This window comes from Apodemus sylvaticus, chromosome 2, assembly GCF_947179515.1.
Source record: "Apodemus sylvaticus chromosome 2, mApoSyl1.1, whole genome shotgun sequence".
Classification (NCBI taxonomy): Eukaryota; Metazoa; Chordata; class Mammalia; order Rodentia; family Muridae; genus Apodemus; species Apodemus sylvaticus.
This window is the reverse complement of record NC_067473.1, coordinates 59,420,551-59,436,728: the sequence shown is the minus strand read 5'-3', so window position 1 is coordinate 59,436,728 and position 16,178 is coordinate 59,420,551. Positions and strand designations below refer to the sequence as shown.

Sequence of the window (16,178 nt, the reverse complement as noted above, 5' to 3'; positions counted from 1 at the left end):
GTTTCCTCATTCGGCAGAGGGGGAGATGGAAGCAACCACACTGAGGCCTCACTGCTAGTTGCTGTCTGAATAACAAGAGCAGGTAGTCTGCCCCTCCCCCACCATCCCCCTCCCAGCTTTGCCTGGCTTCCAGCCAGGCACTGCCTAATCCAGTGGTCACTGGCCACCCCACACTACAGAGGGCTTCATCTTGGTTGATTGACAATGAGGATGCAATCACATGACCCAGACTGCACACAACTCTACTGCAGCTGGGCTCCCTTAAGGTCTCACCACCAACCTCTGGCAAGGGCTGCACTGGCAAGAGGATTTGGCTCAGGTTTCTAATTTAACAAAGAGAAATAATAAAGTGTTTATTAATTAGAACCAAAAGGTTCTTGAAACTGATATCTGAAACAGCAACGAATCTGAAGACAGCAGCACAGCCAGCTAGAACTCAAATCGCAACCAGATTGTTCTATGAGCCACAGGCACTGTGTGGGAAATATGTTCTCCTCTGAATGGGGCGTGGCCATGGTCCTCGATTGTATGATGCCTATATGATGTTTATATGCTGTCTATAAAAGAAGTTTATATGTGTGCGAAAGCTTCGTGGTGATCTGAGCCTGGATGCCTTTATTTTAAAACTTTAATTTTAATTGTCTAAACAAGTAGAAACACAATGGAGCCACTTCCCACTTACACCAAGTATTAGAAGCTTTGATTTGTGTGTATTGTATGTGTGGTTTCCCAGACCCAGGATATTCAGGGGTGAGGAGAGGTGGAGAGAACTATTCATGAGCCGTGAAAATATTCATTAATGGAATTAGTCTTTCAACCCTGCCTCTTAAGACTTTAATCAACCATTAAATATAATGCCCCCCAAAGGAAGAAAGTGAAGTATGTAATGTGAGATACATTTAAGACTTCAAAGACCTGTGTGTGTGTGTGTATGTGTGTGTGTGTGTGTGTGTGTGTGTGTGATGCCTTGTTAATGCTGTATTGATTGTAGGAATGATACTTTGGATATGGTAAACTAAATAAGTATAATTAGATTTAACTGCACCTGTCTCTTTAACAAGGGGGCTACTAGAATTTGCAATTACATCTGGGACCCATACATCTGCAAGGAGCCCTGCTCCATAGTGACCTCGTTGTTGTTAAGAATTGACCAGTTAATGCAGGGGATGAGTCTAGCACCAAACCTGAAACATGCTAAACATCCGAGGGCCATTATCTATATTTAGGACACCAGTGGCTTTCACTGATTAGCCAGGAGCTTCAGTGGAAGTAAAGGGGACCACATGGTGTCCACTCTGGTAGTCCACTTATCCTGGCCGCTGTCTCCACAGGCTAGAAAGCCATAACAGTAAGAGATTCTGCAAAGTTCTTCAAGCTTTCATATTCTCCTCAACAGGTCAGGGAAGGTAGAGGAGTGGCACATAATCAAAGTCACAGTTAGCATGTGCATGCATGTGAGGGCCATGTCAGGCGCCTTCCTTAATCCCTCTCCACCTTACAAACCTGGGGAGCCCCAGGGAACCCCCTGTCTCTGCCTCCCCACGCTGAGATTACAAACAAGTGCTGGCTGCTGTGCTGGGGATCAAACCCAAGTCCTCACAAGTACACTTAACCAACTGAGCCATCGCCCAATACGTTTTAGATGATAATGAGAAAATACTTCCATCCTGCAAGACATAAAATGATTTGGTTGTTGATCTGGACACAGTACAGAGAGAGTCAGTGGCCCAGAGGGTCATGTTGCAAGCTTGGTCCCCACTATGATAGGGTTAAAAAGTACATAGAGCCTTCCAGATGGGGAGTGGGGGGACTTGGTACAAAGTAACCAGGTCACTGGGGCATTGTCCTTGGAAGGGATTAATGTAGCTCTTTGGAGATCCTGGTTAGTTACCATGAAAGGTTTTTTTGGCAAATGGAGAAAGCCTGACCCCCAAAAGGCTTCCTAGATCACCATGAAATCTCTTCCATGCAAACATTCCCATTGAAGTGTCTTCTGCCATCAGATCCTAGCCAAAGCTGTGCAGAAGCCAGTGTCATGCTATTGACCTTCCGAAAGAATGAGCTACTTAGACCTCTTTTCTTTACAAACTGTGTGTGGGAAGCACCCAATGGATCATGGGTGTGAATGGGAGCTCATCCCCAGTCTCCTGCACAGACTCACAAGGTTCCCAAGGTAATACCTATTCTCCACATCACCTGTCCATTCTGTTCCTCACAACCTACCAATGCCCCATCTATCCAGAACCTAGGAAAGGTGCCAGACCCCAAGACACACAAGTCTAACTCCAGGGAAGGGTAGCAGGAACACCCCACCCCTGTACTACAATAACTGTGCTGTTCTACAGGCAGCTCTGAGCTCCACCAGCCCCACCGTCTGCCAGGCAACCTCCCAGCTCTTCCTCCAGCCCGCAGTCCTGGCTCTGAAGTAGTATGTGTGGACGGGGAAAACAGCCAACTTCTCGCCGGGCTCTCTAACAAGTTCCGCGGGTCTGTTTGTTAAAGAAAAATTCCAGTGGGCGCATCCAACACATGGAACTCAAGTACAGAAATTATATTTATCCAGCCCACTGCCAAAGAGATCACATGCCCCGTGAGTCACTCCAGATGTGCTCAAAAACAGAGCCTCTGTGTGGAAGCCCTGTCCCCTAATCCCAGAGAGAGTTAGGTTAAGAGAGGTACCAACTTCTGTCCCACCCAAGAGGCTACATCTACCTCCTCCCTGTGGAGCCAGGGAGAGGCCCTTGCTTTCCTTATAGACAAGAAAGGGCAGTAAGAACTCTGTCCTCTCACAGAGAAGAACAGGGGCCTACCTGCATCTCCTGGGGTTCCCGCAGGAATAGAAGGTCAGTTTCTCTCCCCCCTGAAGATGCCCTGGAAGGTCCTGACGATTCTGCTGGTGTTCTCCAGCACCCAGGCCACTGTGTCCTGCAGGTGGAGCAGGGGTGAGTTGTTTTTTATTCTTGTGTTTCTCTGGTGTTCATTCATTTTTCTGGAATAGAATTGTGGCTATGGGATGGAGTTGGAGGGAGGAAGGACTTAGAAGCCCTGTGCCTGGTTTATACGACAACTTTGCCAGTGCTCTTTGCTTCTGGTGTGGTCCTTCTTGGTAAAAGGTGATAGGAAATGCCAGTGGAAGAGCGTCAAAGCAGCTGATTGGGGAGCCCAACGGAGGTGGAGAAGCCATTGGGTTGCTCCTGCTGGTGAGCCAGAAAGAACTCTTGACTGTTTCGGAGGATGGGTGCGGGTTCTCTCCAGATTCCTGCCTGCTTCTGCTGGGACAGACCTCCCCGCCCCCCAGAGAAGGTATCAACTTCTGCTGCCTGTGTGATGGAATGGTGGCCTCTGGGACGAAGGAGGCTGCTTGGTACCTGGGGCACTAACACAAAGAGCTCTTGGCCCCACTGGCTAAGAACGAGGTCTCCAGGATGCTATGGGTGTGTATTTTGGCAGGCAGGTAGAGCTGTGTGGTGGTGAGTAAGGAAAAAAAAGACCATTTGGGGCGTCCATCCAGTGTGCCTGGCCCCCGCCATTCCCATCAAGCCTCCGTGGAAAGAAGCCGTATGTGCAAAAGCTTTCTCTCATGCTGACTTCTCCCTCCCTCGGACGCCACTTCTGAGAACAAGGGTGGCATCTTTACACTGGTCTGGCTGCACTTGGCAGGCACCGGGACATATCAAGCCAGCTAGTTTATGACTATCAGGAAGTGAGGAGCCCGGAGTGCTACCCGCCCCAGGCCAGTCTGAGGAGACATCATTCCCGCTGCCTAAATTCAGCTGAGTTCACGTTCCCAGAAAGACCTAGAAATGCAGTGTTCCCTCAAGTCAATCCAGACACTCTTTATAGAGACCCCTAAGGGGGTGAGGGTTGTTATGGTGACATGGATGTGCCCCTCCTTCTCATGGGTGTCAGAGAGGGAAAGAGAGGCCTGAGCAGCAGAGGAGAATCATTTGCAATGGAAGAGAGACGCTCGAGGCACTTAGCAGTTATTTTATGCTCTTTCTGCTTAAACCTGATCTTAGGAACTGGCCAGGACATAATTGTTGCTGAGATACAAATAACACAGACTTTTCTCACACGCACAAACTCTCTCTCTCTCTCTCTCTCTCTCTCTCTCTCTCTCTCTCTCTCACACACACACACACACACACACACACACACACACACACGCCCACCTGCGATTGTGCATAGTCTTTAAGGGCCACATTTGGGGGTGAAAAGCAGAGAAGTCTTAGAATTGGAGTCTGTCACTTATGCTTGTCACACTGGGAGCACAACTTAATTTGCCAAAGGAGACAACAGCATCTTCTCTTCCTAAGGCTCTAGCTGTCAGGAAGCCCGGAGAGGACTGAGCATGTGAGAAGGCTCACAAACACTCCTGCAAAGCTTTCAGTTCTTTCTCTCAGGAGCCACCTGCACCATCTCTGGTAGGTTCCTAATTTCTCTGGATGTTGTTCACAAGAAGCATCCTAGCAATCACTAAACGTGCCCTCGCAGGGCTGATTTGAGGATGATATTCAAAATATGCTACGAAAATGATGTACGTAAGTGTTAGTGGCTACTTACCACTCTAAAAAATAGAATCATTATTCCTTAACGAGAAGCTGAGTCTCTCAACATGCTTAATAACAACATCTGAGGCTCTTTGGGGAAGGTTTTCCCAGCAGGGACACGGGCTCTGACGGATCAAGGCCAACACAAATGACCAAAAGGCCATTCTGGGACTAAGTACAAAGCTCTAGATATATGGGCCAAGACTGTGTTCAGAAGCAACAAGTGGTACGGAGTCCATCCAAGTTCCTTCAAAATTCTTCCATATTCTTGGCTTTTATTTTTCCTTTATCTTAAACATTTTTTTAATTAAAAAAGGACAATTCTTGTCACCTTTAGATCTGCTCAGTGCTTCCCATGCAAGCATGACGGCCTAAGTTACTCCAGATTCCATGTAAAAAAAAAAAAATCGGGGTATAGCAGCCTGTGCCTGTAATTCTATCATTATGGAGACTGAACATAGGACCCCACAGCTCACTGCTCACCAGTCTAACCCTACTGGTCAGCTCCAGGCCAGTGAGACACGCTGTCGGAAGAAAATGGACAGTGTTCCTATGGAAGGGTAACGTTCGTGAGGCTGTCCCACACAAACACACACACACACACACACACACACACACACACACACACAGCTCTATATAGAAAGAAACCCAAAAGGAGGCTGCCCACTGCCAGGCAGCCTTCTTCTGCCCCTTCTCCCAGCCTCCCCCTAGGAAGTGCTCTCTAGGATTCCCCTCTCACCCGCCTCCCAGGGCGAGTCCACAGCCAAATCCAGGACTGCCCAGCCCAGCCCCACCAGCATGATGAAGTCTCAGTGACTCACCTGTGGTTTCTGTGGTTAACAGGGCCAACCTGAGGACACTGACCTACACACACAGCCCATGTCCTGTCAGGGCAATACCTGAGGGGAGAGGGCTTGCCTGACTTTAAAAAGGTATATATATATATATATATATATATATATATATATATATATATATATATATATATAATATGCAGAATAACAAATAATTATAACTATGTTGTTGTTAAGGATATATAAAGAATCTCTTACTTACATTTATTTGTTTGTATGTATGTCTGTGTGCACATGTATGGACACACGTACTGCTGTGCGCCTATGGAGATCAGAGGACAGACAACTTGTAGTCAGCAGGTTGGGCAGCAGGCACCTTCCCTGCTCAGCCCTCATCCCACCCCCACTAAAGTATTTATGTATGAAGAAGCAGTTTAGTAAAGAAGACAGTCCGAGGGTTAGTATCTTACAGTTGTGTTTGTCCTTGCTCTTGGATGTTCTGACAAGTAAGGCAATGGCCGGAAAGAGTTGATGCTGGTCTCTGCAGCGTTGCCTAGCACACCATGCAGATAACAATTCAAGGGTGAGGGGAGTAGAGGGTGGGGGTAAAAGGGAGAAACCCTGAACCACCCTGGTAGAGGGCTCAGTAGATCTGACCCCATGTCCATCTGAGATCAGCCCATCTACCCCGTTCACCTCTTTGCCATTGTTTCATGCCCCTGTTGTGGGGTTTTCTAGTAGAGATCGCTCCTCTACCACATTGTCTCCCTGGAGCCAGGCACTGAGAAGGCTGGTACTTTGACTTTCTGCAAACAGCACCAACTTTCCGAAAGGCTAGCCGAGGAGCCAGAGAGTGCCTGCCATCAGAATCTGGCAGAAGATCTTTCATAAGCAAGAACATTTCCCTTCCACACCCAGAGCTGCTTCAGGGATTCATTCACAGTGGCGCTATGCTTTGGCTTGATGTGTCTGCAGCCAGTATCCTTTCCAGCAAGTTCTCTGGTGTAAGTGCTTACATGGCTGAGGGGAGCCCACTGGAGGGCTCCACACACAGGAATGGGAGCAGGAAGAAAAAGGGCAGTTTCGAACCAGGGTCATGAAAAGTCAGAAGTCAGACGCCATCGTGACCCTGCTTCCTTCCCAGGAGCCTTCCGGCTGCACTCCAGGTCTCAAAGTCTGCACGGGATAAAGCATAGATGAAGACAAATGAGAAGCAGTTCCTTCTTAGTTGGAGCAAGGACTCCTGGGAGATAAGGAAAGAGAATGGTGCAGATCAAAGTCTGCTTCCCTGGGACCAGGCCTGGAATGTAAAGTGATGATAGACTCAGTCTCTGGCAAAGAGGAAGCTTTTGTAAAGTACCCTGAAAAGAACCAAGCTCTGCAGCAGAGGAGCTAGTGTGTCTCTATAGCATCATTTATCTACTCAACAAACAGTAATGGGCACGACACTAGGTATCAGGAATACAGTGTTGAGCAAGACAGACAGGTCCCATTCCCACACAGAGGTGACATTCTAGTGAAGGGGACAATAGACAAGCACATGGATAAAGATGATGTGTAAGTTTCTGGGTAGCAACATAGTAAGGTCAGAGGCTAGAGTGTGGAAGGCTTAGCATCCTAAATATGGTAGTCATGGAAGGCTCCATTGGAAGAAAAAAATCACAAGAGACCTGAGAGGTGAGGGAGGGAGTCTTATAACCTCTATGGAGCTTGGGAGCAGATATTTCAGGGAGGAGACAGATATTCCTTCAGAGAAAAGTTTGCCAGATATGTTTAAAAACAGTGAGGTTGTCTGTGGCTGGAGTCATATGAGCTAGGGAGATGGGAGATGCATGCAGAGCTGGTGAGGACTTTGATCTGGAGTACTTGGTACCTTGTGAAGCTTTTGCTTTGTTTTGTTTTGTTTTGTTTTGTTTTGTTTTGTTTTGTTTTGTTTTTGGCTTGTCCTTGGAAAAAAACAGAACCAGAGAAGGTTCTGGGTGCAGGGATATCTCAAGGCCCCCGTTTCTACAGACTTACTTCAGGTACTGCGCTAAGACCAGAGTAAGAATGAGTCAGGGCTGGAGCTAGAGACACCATTAGGGGAGATGGTCGGGGTTAGAAGACCAGGAGGCTGTTGGGATGTGATGAGATGTAGGCAAGTTCCTAATGAATTTAGAAAGGAGCATCACCAAAATTTGATGATTAGTTGGATATGGGATGTTAAAGAAAGAGAAAGCCAAAGATGGCAGTTGAGCCACTGGGGGAGATAAAGAATATTGGGAAGGATGCAGGGGTGTGTGTGTGTGTGTGTGTGTGTGTGTGTGACTATATGGGAGAATGGGTGAGAGAGAGGGCGTGGCTGGGATTGTATGCAGTGGGCGGGAGAGGAGGGTGTGAGTAGGAGACAAGATGTTGGGCCCAAGCTGAAGGTAAGGGAAAAGAGCTATTACAGATCTCCAGAGGCGTCTCTAGGAGGAAAATGCAAAGCATGCTTAGGAACCTAAAAGCTGAATAGCAGTCCAATGGTGAGTGTGGCTGGGAGAAGGCTGAGCGGGCAAGACAAGAGTGCCGGCACAGAGCTTTGCGAAGGCAAGGGAAAGGGCCCGTGGGGCGAGGGGGAGGTGGAACCCCATGGAAGACATGGCCTTGTGTCTGTAGAGCCCTGTAAGATCCAGTGGAGAGAAGAAAACGAATGATGGAGGAGAGAACAGGCTGACTCACCTGGTCTGTGTCTTCACGGAGGCTTCGTGCACATATGGAGACTGCTATCCACGAGGCCACGACAGAATAGGAGGCAGAGGGTGTGTGTGAGAAGCAGGTGACTGGTGTGAGGGAGGAGCTGCAGGTGGGAAGAGCTGTGTCAGCTGAGAGAGCCCGAGCATGGGAAAAGGCAGGGCCACTGGGCAGCAGCTAAGGCTGTATGTGGGAGGGAGACTGAGAGTTTAAAATACAGCTACTTAATGTGGCCAAGTGTCCTCCAAACACATGCAGGTGTGCAGACCTGCATAGGAGGTATGACTCAGGAGATGGTTCCAGGAATATAGGTGCTTGCCACCCAAGCCTCATGACTGAGTTCAATCCCTAGCACCCACATTTGGAAGAAGAGAACTGTAAGTTGTCCTCTGACCTCCATATGTGTGTGATTTATTTAAGGACACCATTTTATAGCAAATACATTATATCTCGTGGTTAATTCAGAAATGAAGAACAACCAAAAAGACTATCTCTAAAGTACCTGTGATCCAGATGTTTTAGTGAGCTCTGGGTTTGACTGAGAGACCCTACCTCAAAGAATGAGGTGGAAAATAGGGCAAGGAATATTCCAAAGCTCAACTTTAGCCTTCCATATGTGCACGTGTGCGTGCACACACACATACACACACACACACACCACACACACACACATGAACTTGCCACACACACACATAAAAAGGAAAAATAGGATATTTGTGCACCCCACACTTCCCACACAGCCACCACCCTGGTCTTGAGAGCTAAAGCTATTTCTAATGCTTTCTACCAGTGTCGTTATTAGGTATGAAAACAGTGGCTAGGACTGACTGGGGCCATCACTAAGCTCAGTTTTGAATGGAGAAGTGTTGAGAATTTAGGGTTCCCAGAGGTAAGAATAATAAAAAATATGTCCTCAGGAAAGGAACTGAGTGAAGAAAGCCCAGGCCTACAGTTACTACAGTTAGTTACTACAGTAACTTCCCAGGGGAGCCCATGATCATGATGATGGGACAACGAGGTCTAGCCCATGACACCCTTCCCTTCCCCCTCCATCTGCTGGAGGGTGGATATTTTCATGAGACTGACACGCTGCTTACAGGACTAAGGCACATAATGGATGGATACTTTAAATTTTCCAATAAGAAATGTTCTGGAGCTAGAAAAATGGTCCAGCAGTTAGGAGCTCTTGCTGCTCTAGCCTAGACCCTGCGTTTGATTGACAGCACACACACTGTGCCTCCTTCATCAGCCCGTAACTCCAGTTCCAGGACCATGTTCTCCTGGCTTCCCTGGTCTCTGAATGCATGTGGTATACCTACAGACACGCAGGCACATACCTGTGCTCTAAATGAAGTATATATATATATATTTTTAAGATGTAGCAGATGACATAGAAGAATAAAGTGGAACGGACCTGGACCTTCCTTCCTGAGGACTAGCTCTCATGGTTCCAAAAGAGCTAGGCAAGCTTCCAAGGGAGAAAATATATATAATAAAAGAATCAGAGACCAGGATTGGAGAGAAATGTGGGAGGAGCTGTAGGGAGGAAAGAAAAGAGGTCCTAATGTAAATATCGTGCTCCTGTAAAATTCTCAAAAACTAGATTAAGAAATCAAGGATGTTCTGCGAGAACTGTGGGCATGAAGTCGCTCTGAAATCCTACCTTGAGTCACTTCCTCCATCCTTTCAGGGCAGGAATTGGAGAGAGGCTCAGAAAAAGGAGAGGAAGGAGAAGGTCAGAGGGCAAGATGCTTGTTGTACGTGCATAAGGACAGGAGTTCAAATTCTCAGCACCCCTGAGAAGCCAGGCATGAACCTGTAACCCCAGAGCTGCAGCATGGGACAGCAGAATCCCTGGGGCTCCTTGACCAGCCAATCTAGCTAAAGCAGGAGCCCCAGGTTCAGTGAGAGACTGTCTCAAAACATTAAGTTAAAGAAGTGACTGAGGAAGAAATCCCAGTGTCAACCTCTGGTCTCCCCCTCGTGCTCTCACAAGCAACTGCACAAGCACACATGTGTGTAAACACCTGAACATACACAAACACACAGAAATAGTTCACTCCTTGTCCTACAAGGTACCCATGTTTCATTTCCTACAAGAAAGACAGAGGCAAAAACGTACCTCCTACTGATACCCTCACTTGGTACTTCTGGATTCAAGCAGGCACAGAGAAGCATAAAACCACATCCACCTCAGCCCATTAGGCCACAATCGAGCTTCTGCAAAGGCCATTTTTCAAGCAAAACTGCATCCAGCCACTTTATATGGGAAGCCAAGGGTTTCAACAGAGGGCTTTTCACAAAGGTTGAGGTGTTCATTTATCATTTCTGGTGGAAATCATTCTGGAGAGCTTTACACTGCTCCTGGCCTCATCAGCACACTGAACATAACTTAATGCACAGAACACAAGCACCCATGGCTACGGAAAGTATAGTTGCACAACGTCAGAGGGCCACGCTTATAGTTGTCGGGCTATTACATTCCTTTCTCTGATTTTCTAAAGGTCACGGTCCTTCTCTAACCACAGTTTTGTCAACCATTTGTGACCTGTGTCTGATGCATAAAGGGGCTGAACAGGTGGCAGGGACTGTCTGATCCTGTCCTGAAAACCTGGGGTTTCTCACAGTCATCCTATGTTCAACAATCCTGTGTTCTGTTTTCTCCATCATTCCTTCATTGGTGCCTAGTACATTCGATCCTTCATCCCACCCGGAACCCACCCATCTCCCTCCAGCTTCCAAGTGTCCTTGACTGTGCAGTAAATGCATTGTTAAATCAGCTGGCCCTTGGGTAAGCTCTGAGCTCTCAACCACATGGTCTCCTAGAGCCCTGTGTTCGGGTCTTGCACAGTCTGCTTCCTTTCCTCTGTCATCTGTCTGAAGATCCTTGGCATCTCTACTTCGGAAGCTGGGTTAGTCAAAGTCGTAATCTCTGTGGATAAGCCTGCAGTGTAGCAACTATATACTGACTGGTTTTAAGCATTAGGACGTGCCATGTGTTGGGTGATAGTTTTACAGTCTCCCTTGTAGGATTAGAGAACTCTTTTCCTCCTTGTTCTTTTTATGTTTTGCCTCATCTGCCTTGTTTTAACCTAAATTTCCTAGCACAAACAGCCCAGGCTGATGAACTTTTCCAGTTCCTTGGATGCTCCTGATGAGCTAGTCTGACGTGCCTAGGAGCTTTCTGAGACACAAGAAGAGAGTCTGCCACTTCCCCTCACCCTAAGTCCACCCATTTCAAGACATACTTGAGAGGGCTGCCCTCAGGGTTAAGTAGAGAGAGTTGGTCATCCAAGCATGACAGTCCCACAAGTCAGTCTCTTGTCTCTTCCAGCTGCATTGTTCCCAGCTGCCCATCGGCCAAAAAGGTCCTTATCACTGCCACTGAATCCAGTCCTGCAGACCTCCCTGGAGGAGGTGGAACTGCTGTATGAGGTAAGTAGAGGGAAAGCCATCAATCCAAGTCACCCAAAGACATGGAGCATCTCTCCTTTTCTGAGAAGTCTGCCTGGGCTGAGGAACTTGAATGATTTGCGCTACAGCAAGGAATGCCCTTAACTATCCCTGGAGGTGGTAGACTCTGGCCTACACCAACATAAGGGATTCCTGGGACCACCTCACCTTTTCCATGTGTCCTGACAGAAATGACAGAGTTCAATCCAGGCATAACGAGAGGTGAGGCTTGTCCTTTAGGTGCCTCCATCACACCCAGGCACAAAGTGGAAGGTCCCAAGCGAAAGCTTAAGGCATCACTTGTCTGTAATGTCCAGATAAAGCCACGCTGGGATCGGGCACAGCTGTGTCTCTGGGCTTTGCCTGCTGTACAGAGGTACTGTCTGGTTGCCCCACTTACTTTCCCAAGTTTCTAGAGGCCTGGACTAGCCCACATACTTCCTTCTTCCTCTTATTGCTGCTTTCCTGAGACCCCACTCCTCTCAGGTCAAGATTGACAGAGAACAGAAAACGGAGGAGGCTTGGGATTTGCAGTCTTTCCATTCTTTGAGTATTTACCGGGCTCCTCATGGCACCGGGCAGGAATGAAGATGATAACTACAGAACCTGTTCCTGCAAGCCAGCGAGATTTGGCGTCTCTGCCTCCTGCCACCCCCAGCACAACACTCTGCATTCTTTAAATTCCCACTTCTGGTTATGACTTTGTCTGTGATGGTCAGTTTGTACTTCAGAAGATCTTCCGTGGGTGAGAGGGACAAAGAGAAGATAGGATCACTTACCTACATGGTGGCATGGTGGCTGATACCAGAAACTATGTCACATCTGCCCATAGTTGTCCTGTATGCTTCTCGTGATACCTCGGTGGAGTAGACACTGTAGCTGAGCATTTTACAGAGAAGAAAAGTGAGGCCTGGAGAGGTTAAGGAGAGAGATGAGAGCTGGGCTCAGGCCCCTTGGATGCTAACCTCTTCCTCTGCATGTCTCCCCACATACGGATAGTGAGCCCCCCACTCCCACTCTGTCCTTAACAATGCCTGGTTTCATGTTTTGTTTTGTTTTTTTTAATCCCATCTTTCTCCACAGCTTTTGCTAGCTGAGATTGAGATCAGCCCAGACCTGGAGATCTCCATCAAGGACGAGGAGCTAGCTTCCCTGCGGAAGGCCTTGAATTTCCACTCAATCTGCAATAACATAATCCCCAAGCGAATCCCAGATATCCGAAGGCTGAGTGCCAGCCTGGCAAACCACCCTGGGATCCTCAAGAAAGAAGACTTTGAGAGGATAGCATTAACCCTGGCTTACACAGCCTATCGAACAGCCTTATCTGAAGGGCATCAGAAGGACATCTGGGCTCAGTCCCTCGTCAGCCTATTCCAGGCCCTGAGGCATGACTTGATGCGGGCCTCAAGCCCTGGAGTGTCATCCTGAGAGACTGGCCCATGCTAGGACTTTGAAGCAGGGACAGGCACACACAGTCTTCTAGAACTTTCAGTCTCTACTGTACTTGCACAGAAAAGTATGTACTTCCCACACAGAATAGTGAAGATAAATGAGTCACCCCAATATTCTTTTGTCCCTTGTTGCTTCCAGACATGTGTGACCTGTGATATAATGTTACCCAAGAAAGGGCTAAATTGGACTTTCAGGATGCCTCCAGAGGCCAACTGGTCTACCTGGTAATGAGCAGAAGTCTGAGATACGCTTATGCGGATAGAATCTGAGCATGGCAGGAGGATGGTGGGCAGATTCGTTTGGTTCTAAGGGATCTGTATTGAATGAATATTTTCTGGAAGGTTTTATGGTAAATATTTTAAAAAGGCAGAGATGCATTCAAATAAATATGCTACTAGCTGAGACGGATATACTTGGTTTTCCCCAAAGCCGAGAAGAAGAATCAGTATTATGGTGACCTATGTGGCTTGACTCATCTTTGGCTTGACTCATCTTTTCTGAAGTTATTCTGAGATAGGAGAAATATAAAGAACCCATGGAAGTGCTAGGAGTCCATCCATGCCCTGTCATTTCAATGTAGAAGCCAAGCTAAAGCATGGTGCCTTCCTAATGAAAGAGGTGACACCACTGTGGTTGGCTTGTTTGTCCTAAAACACCACAGCACTGTCATCGATTTGAGTGCTCCTGAAAAAAAATCACTTTCAGAGGACAGATTGTTTACCTTTCAAGTGCTGATTTTTTTTTTTTGCTTTCAAAATGTTAGTTTGATATCTGTTCACTATTTATATTAAATACTGGTTGATATTTAAATGATATGTGTGCAATATCTTCAGTCCTTGTTTGACATCTAAATTATTTAGGACATCCTAATAAAGGAGGCAGACAACTCCCAGTTTTCTTCTTTGGAAAATGACTGAAGCCGTTGAGGTTCTACAGGAAGGGTCTAGTGTCTATGGGGTCTTCTGTCTATGGGGTCTGCTGAACTGTTACAAAACCCTTTCTTCAGCTCACACACAAGACCAAGCGAGCTCTGCTCATCTTGTGTGGCGTTCTGGGGTTCTCTGCTGCCCCCTCATATCCAGGTCATTAAAGTACACTTTTTATTGTTACCCATACTCTTGCCCCTGACAGCTATCCTTGAACAGGCTGGCCCCTAAACAGACCAAGCTTCTTACCATTCTATGCTGAGGTCACAGGCTGTGACTTGTGCATGGAGCAAAGCACCTGGGTTCGGGATGGCTTTGTCCCAGCACAAAGATCTGGCTTCTTTCTCCTCTTGGGCTCCAGCTAGATTCTAGGAACTACACTGTAGAGAGTACGATATTTGAATGAAGGCTTCTGCTGGGCTACATTCTGGAAAAGAGTATTCTACATTCTCAATTTAAACGTGAGTCTGGACTTTCTAAGAATCTTCCAGCAGGTGAGCTTTGCCTGCATGTTCTAGCTGCATGATCTCTCTGCAGAAGAGCCTGGATGCAACAAGAAGGCATTTCTTCCAAACATGATGCTTCTCAAACATGAACCTCCCCTTACACTCCTGCTCAGAGCACTAACCCTCAGCCCTGCTCTTTCTCACCCCTGAGCACTCTTCATAGCTCCCAAACCATCCCTAATGCTTTCTCCTTCCCTCCCTCCAGCCCTCTTCTTCATGCTCTGTGGTGGGTGTCCATGTGTGCACTCTGTATGAGCACATGGGGGAGTATACCTCCTATGCACACAGAGGTCAGAGGAAAATGTCAGGTGTCTGCTCTGTAACTCTCTCTATTCCCCTGAGATAGAATCTTTCACTAACATGAGCTAGATTGGCTGCCAGAAGCCCCAGGCATCCTCCTGTCTCTGCAGCCCTAAGTGCTAGGGTTACTGGGGTTCATGGCCACATCTGGACTTTTACATGGGATGACGGGGATTTGAACTCAAGTCTTTATGCTTAGCCGGCAAACGTTCTACCCACTGAGTCATCTCCCTAATGCTGCTTTTTGCTCAGTTTTTCTCACCTGCATCACATGTAATCTTCGGCTATCCATCGATCCTGTCGTTTCAACGTAGAAACCAAGCTAAAGCATAGCTCTCCTCCTCTCTCTCTATCCCACTCCACCCATACTGTTCTCTTTGTTCCCTTCAGATGTAACAAAAGTCAGCATGCAGACACAGCTGGATGCTGCAGAGCTGGGCCCATAACCCATGTATTAACTCTGGGGCCAACTCTGTGTATTAACTCTGTATTTTCCTGGATGTAGAGTGAGCAGGGAACTAGCCAGACCTCAGCTCCTAGGTAGTGTACAAAACCCTCAGAGCAGGTGACCTCCACCTGGAGACCCCAGCAGATTCCTCCTTGTGCCTGATGAAAGACCAACCTGTGGGCTGGCTGCCCACCATGCAGTAAGAGTAGCAACTGGGCGGAGGGGGACTGGAGATGTGTGAGGAGGAAAATCATTCCAAGGAACATTGGGATCGATGGTAAATCGTTTACCCACATGTCTCACACACACATCTCACACGCGCACACACAAATTAAAGCCACTTTATATTCATAAATTGGGGCCTGGGTTTATGTATCAATCAAGGGCTGAAATGCAAAAAGTACATGACCTTTTAAAGATAAAAAGACTTCACTTTCAAAGTAGCTAGATTCTTAAACATCACTTTAATCTAAATGAAGACAGATTCATTTTTCACACTAAAAGTTTGGTAACATTGGCTTCTTTGATACATAAAATCAAATATTATGCTATGACTCAACAACAACAACAACAAAAACCCTTCCAAAAATACTAACCCCACTCTCTGCTCAGTGAACAGCAGAGGAGACAGTTCCAACACAGAGCCTCCCGTTTTGCCTCTTTAATGTCCGCTGTGCACACGACGATCATAGAGTTTGGGGGGGGTGAAGTTTGCTGGGGATACTTGCCTGTGACTCACAGAATCCTTTCTGTCATTTCCACGATGCATTTCCACGATGTCTGGAAACTCCCTGTGCAGTTGGGGTGCTCGTAGCCATCTGCATGTCTGGTGTTAGGATGACAAACCTATCACAGCCGATGCTGTGTTACTGTCTCGTCACCTAAATCTAATGAAGGAATCATAACTAGAATCACTCCGCCAAAGGCATGCTATCAGGTAAACTGGTGTAAATTAAAAAACCAGCTAAGTGACTTTGTAATGTCCTCTACTTCCTAGTCCAACTTAATATCCTACATACCCTCCTCTTGTTGTG

At 47.2% G+C, this 16,178-nt stretch overlaps 1 protein-coding gene across 1 annotated transcript; it reads left to right on the top strand.

Moving 5' to 3' along the window:
• Positions 1 to 2,582: 2,582 nt before the first annotated feature.
• Fam180a (family with sequence similarity 180 member A) lies at positions 2,583 to 13,798 on the top strand. The gene is made up of 3 exons (XM_052173445.1): positions 2,583 to 2,942; positions 11,394 to 11,494; positions 12,596 to 13,798. The coding sequence occupies exons 1-3, from the start codon at positions 2,867 to 2,869 to the stop codon at positions 12,938 to 12,940; spliced, it is 522 nt and encodes a 173-aa protein (XP_052029405.1). The 5' UTR covers positions 2,583 to 2,866; the 3' UTR covers positions 12,941 to 13,798.
• The last annotated feature ends 2,380 nt before the right edge of the window (positions 13,799 to 16,178 follow it).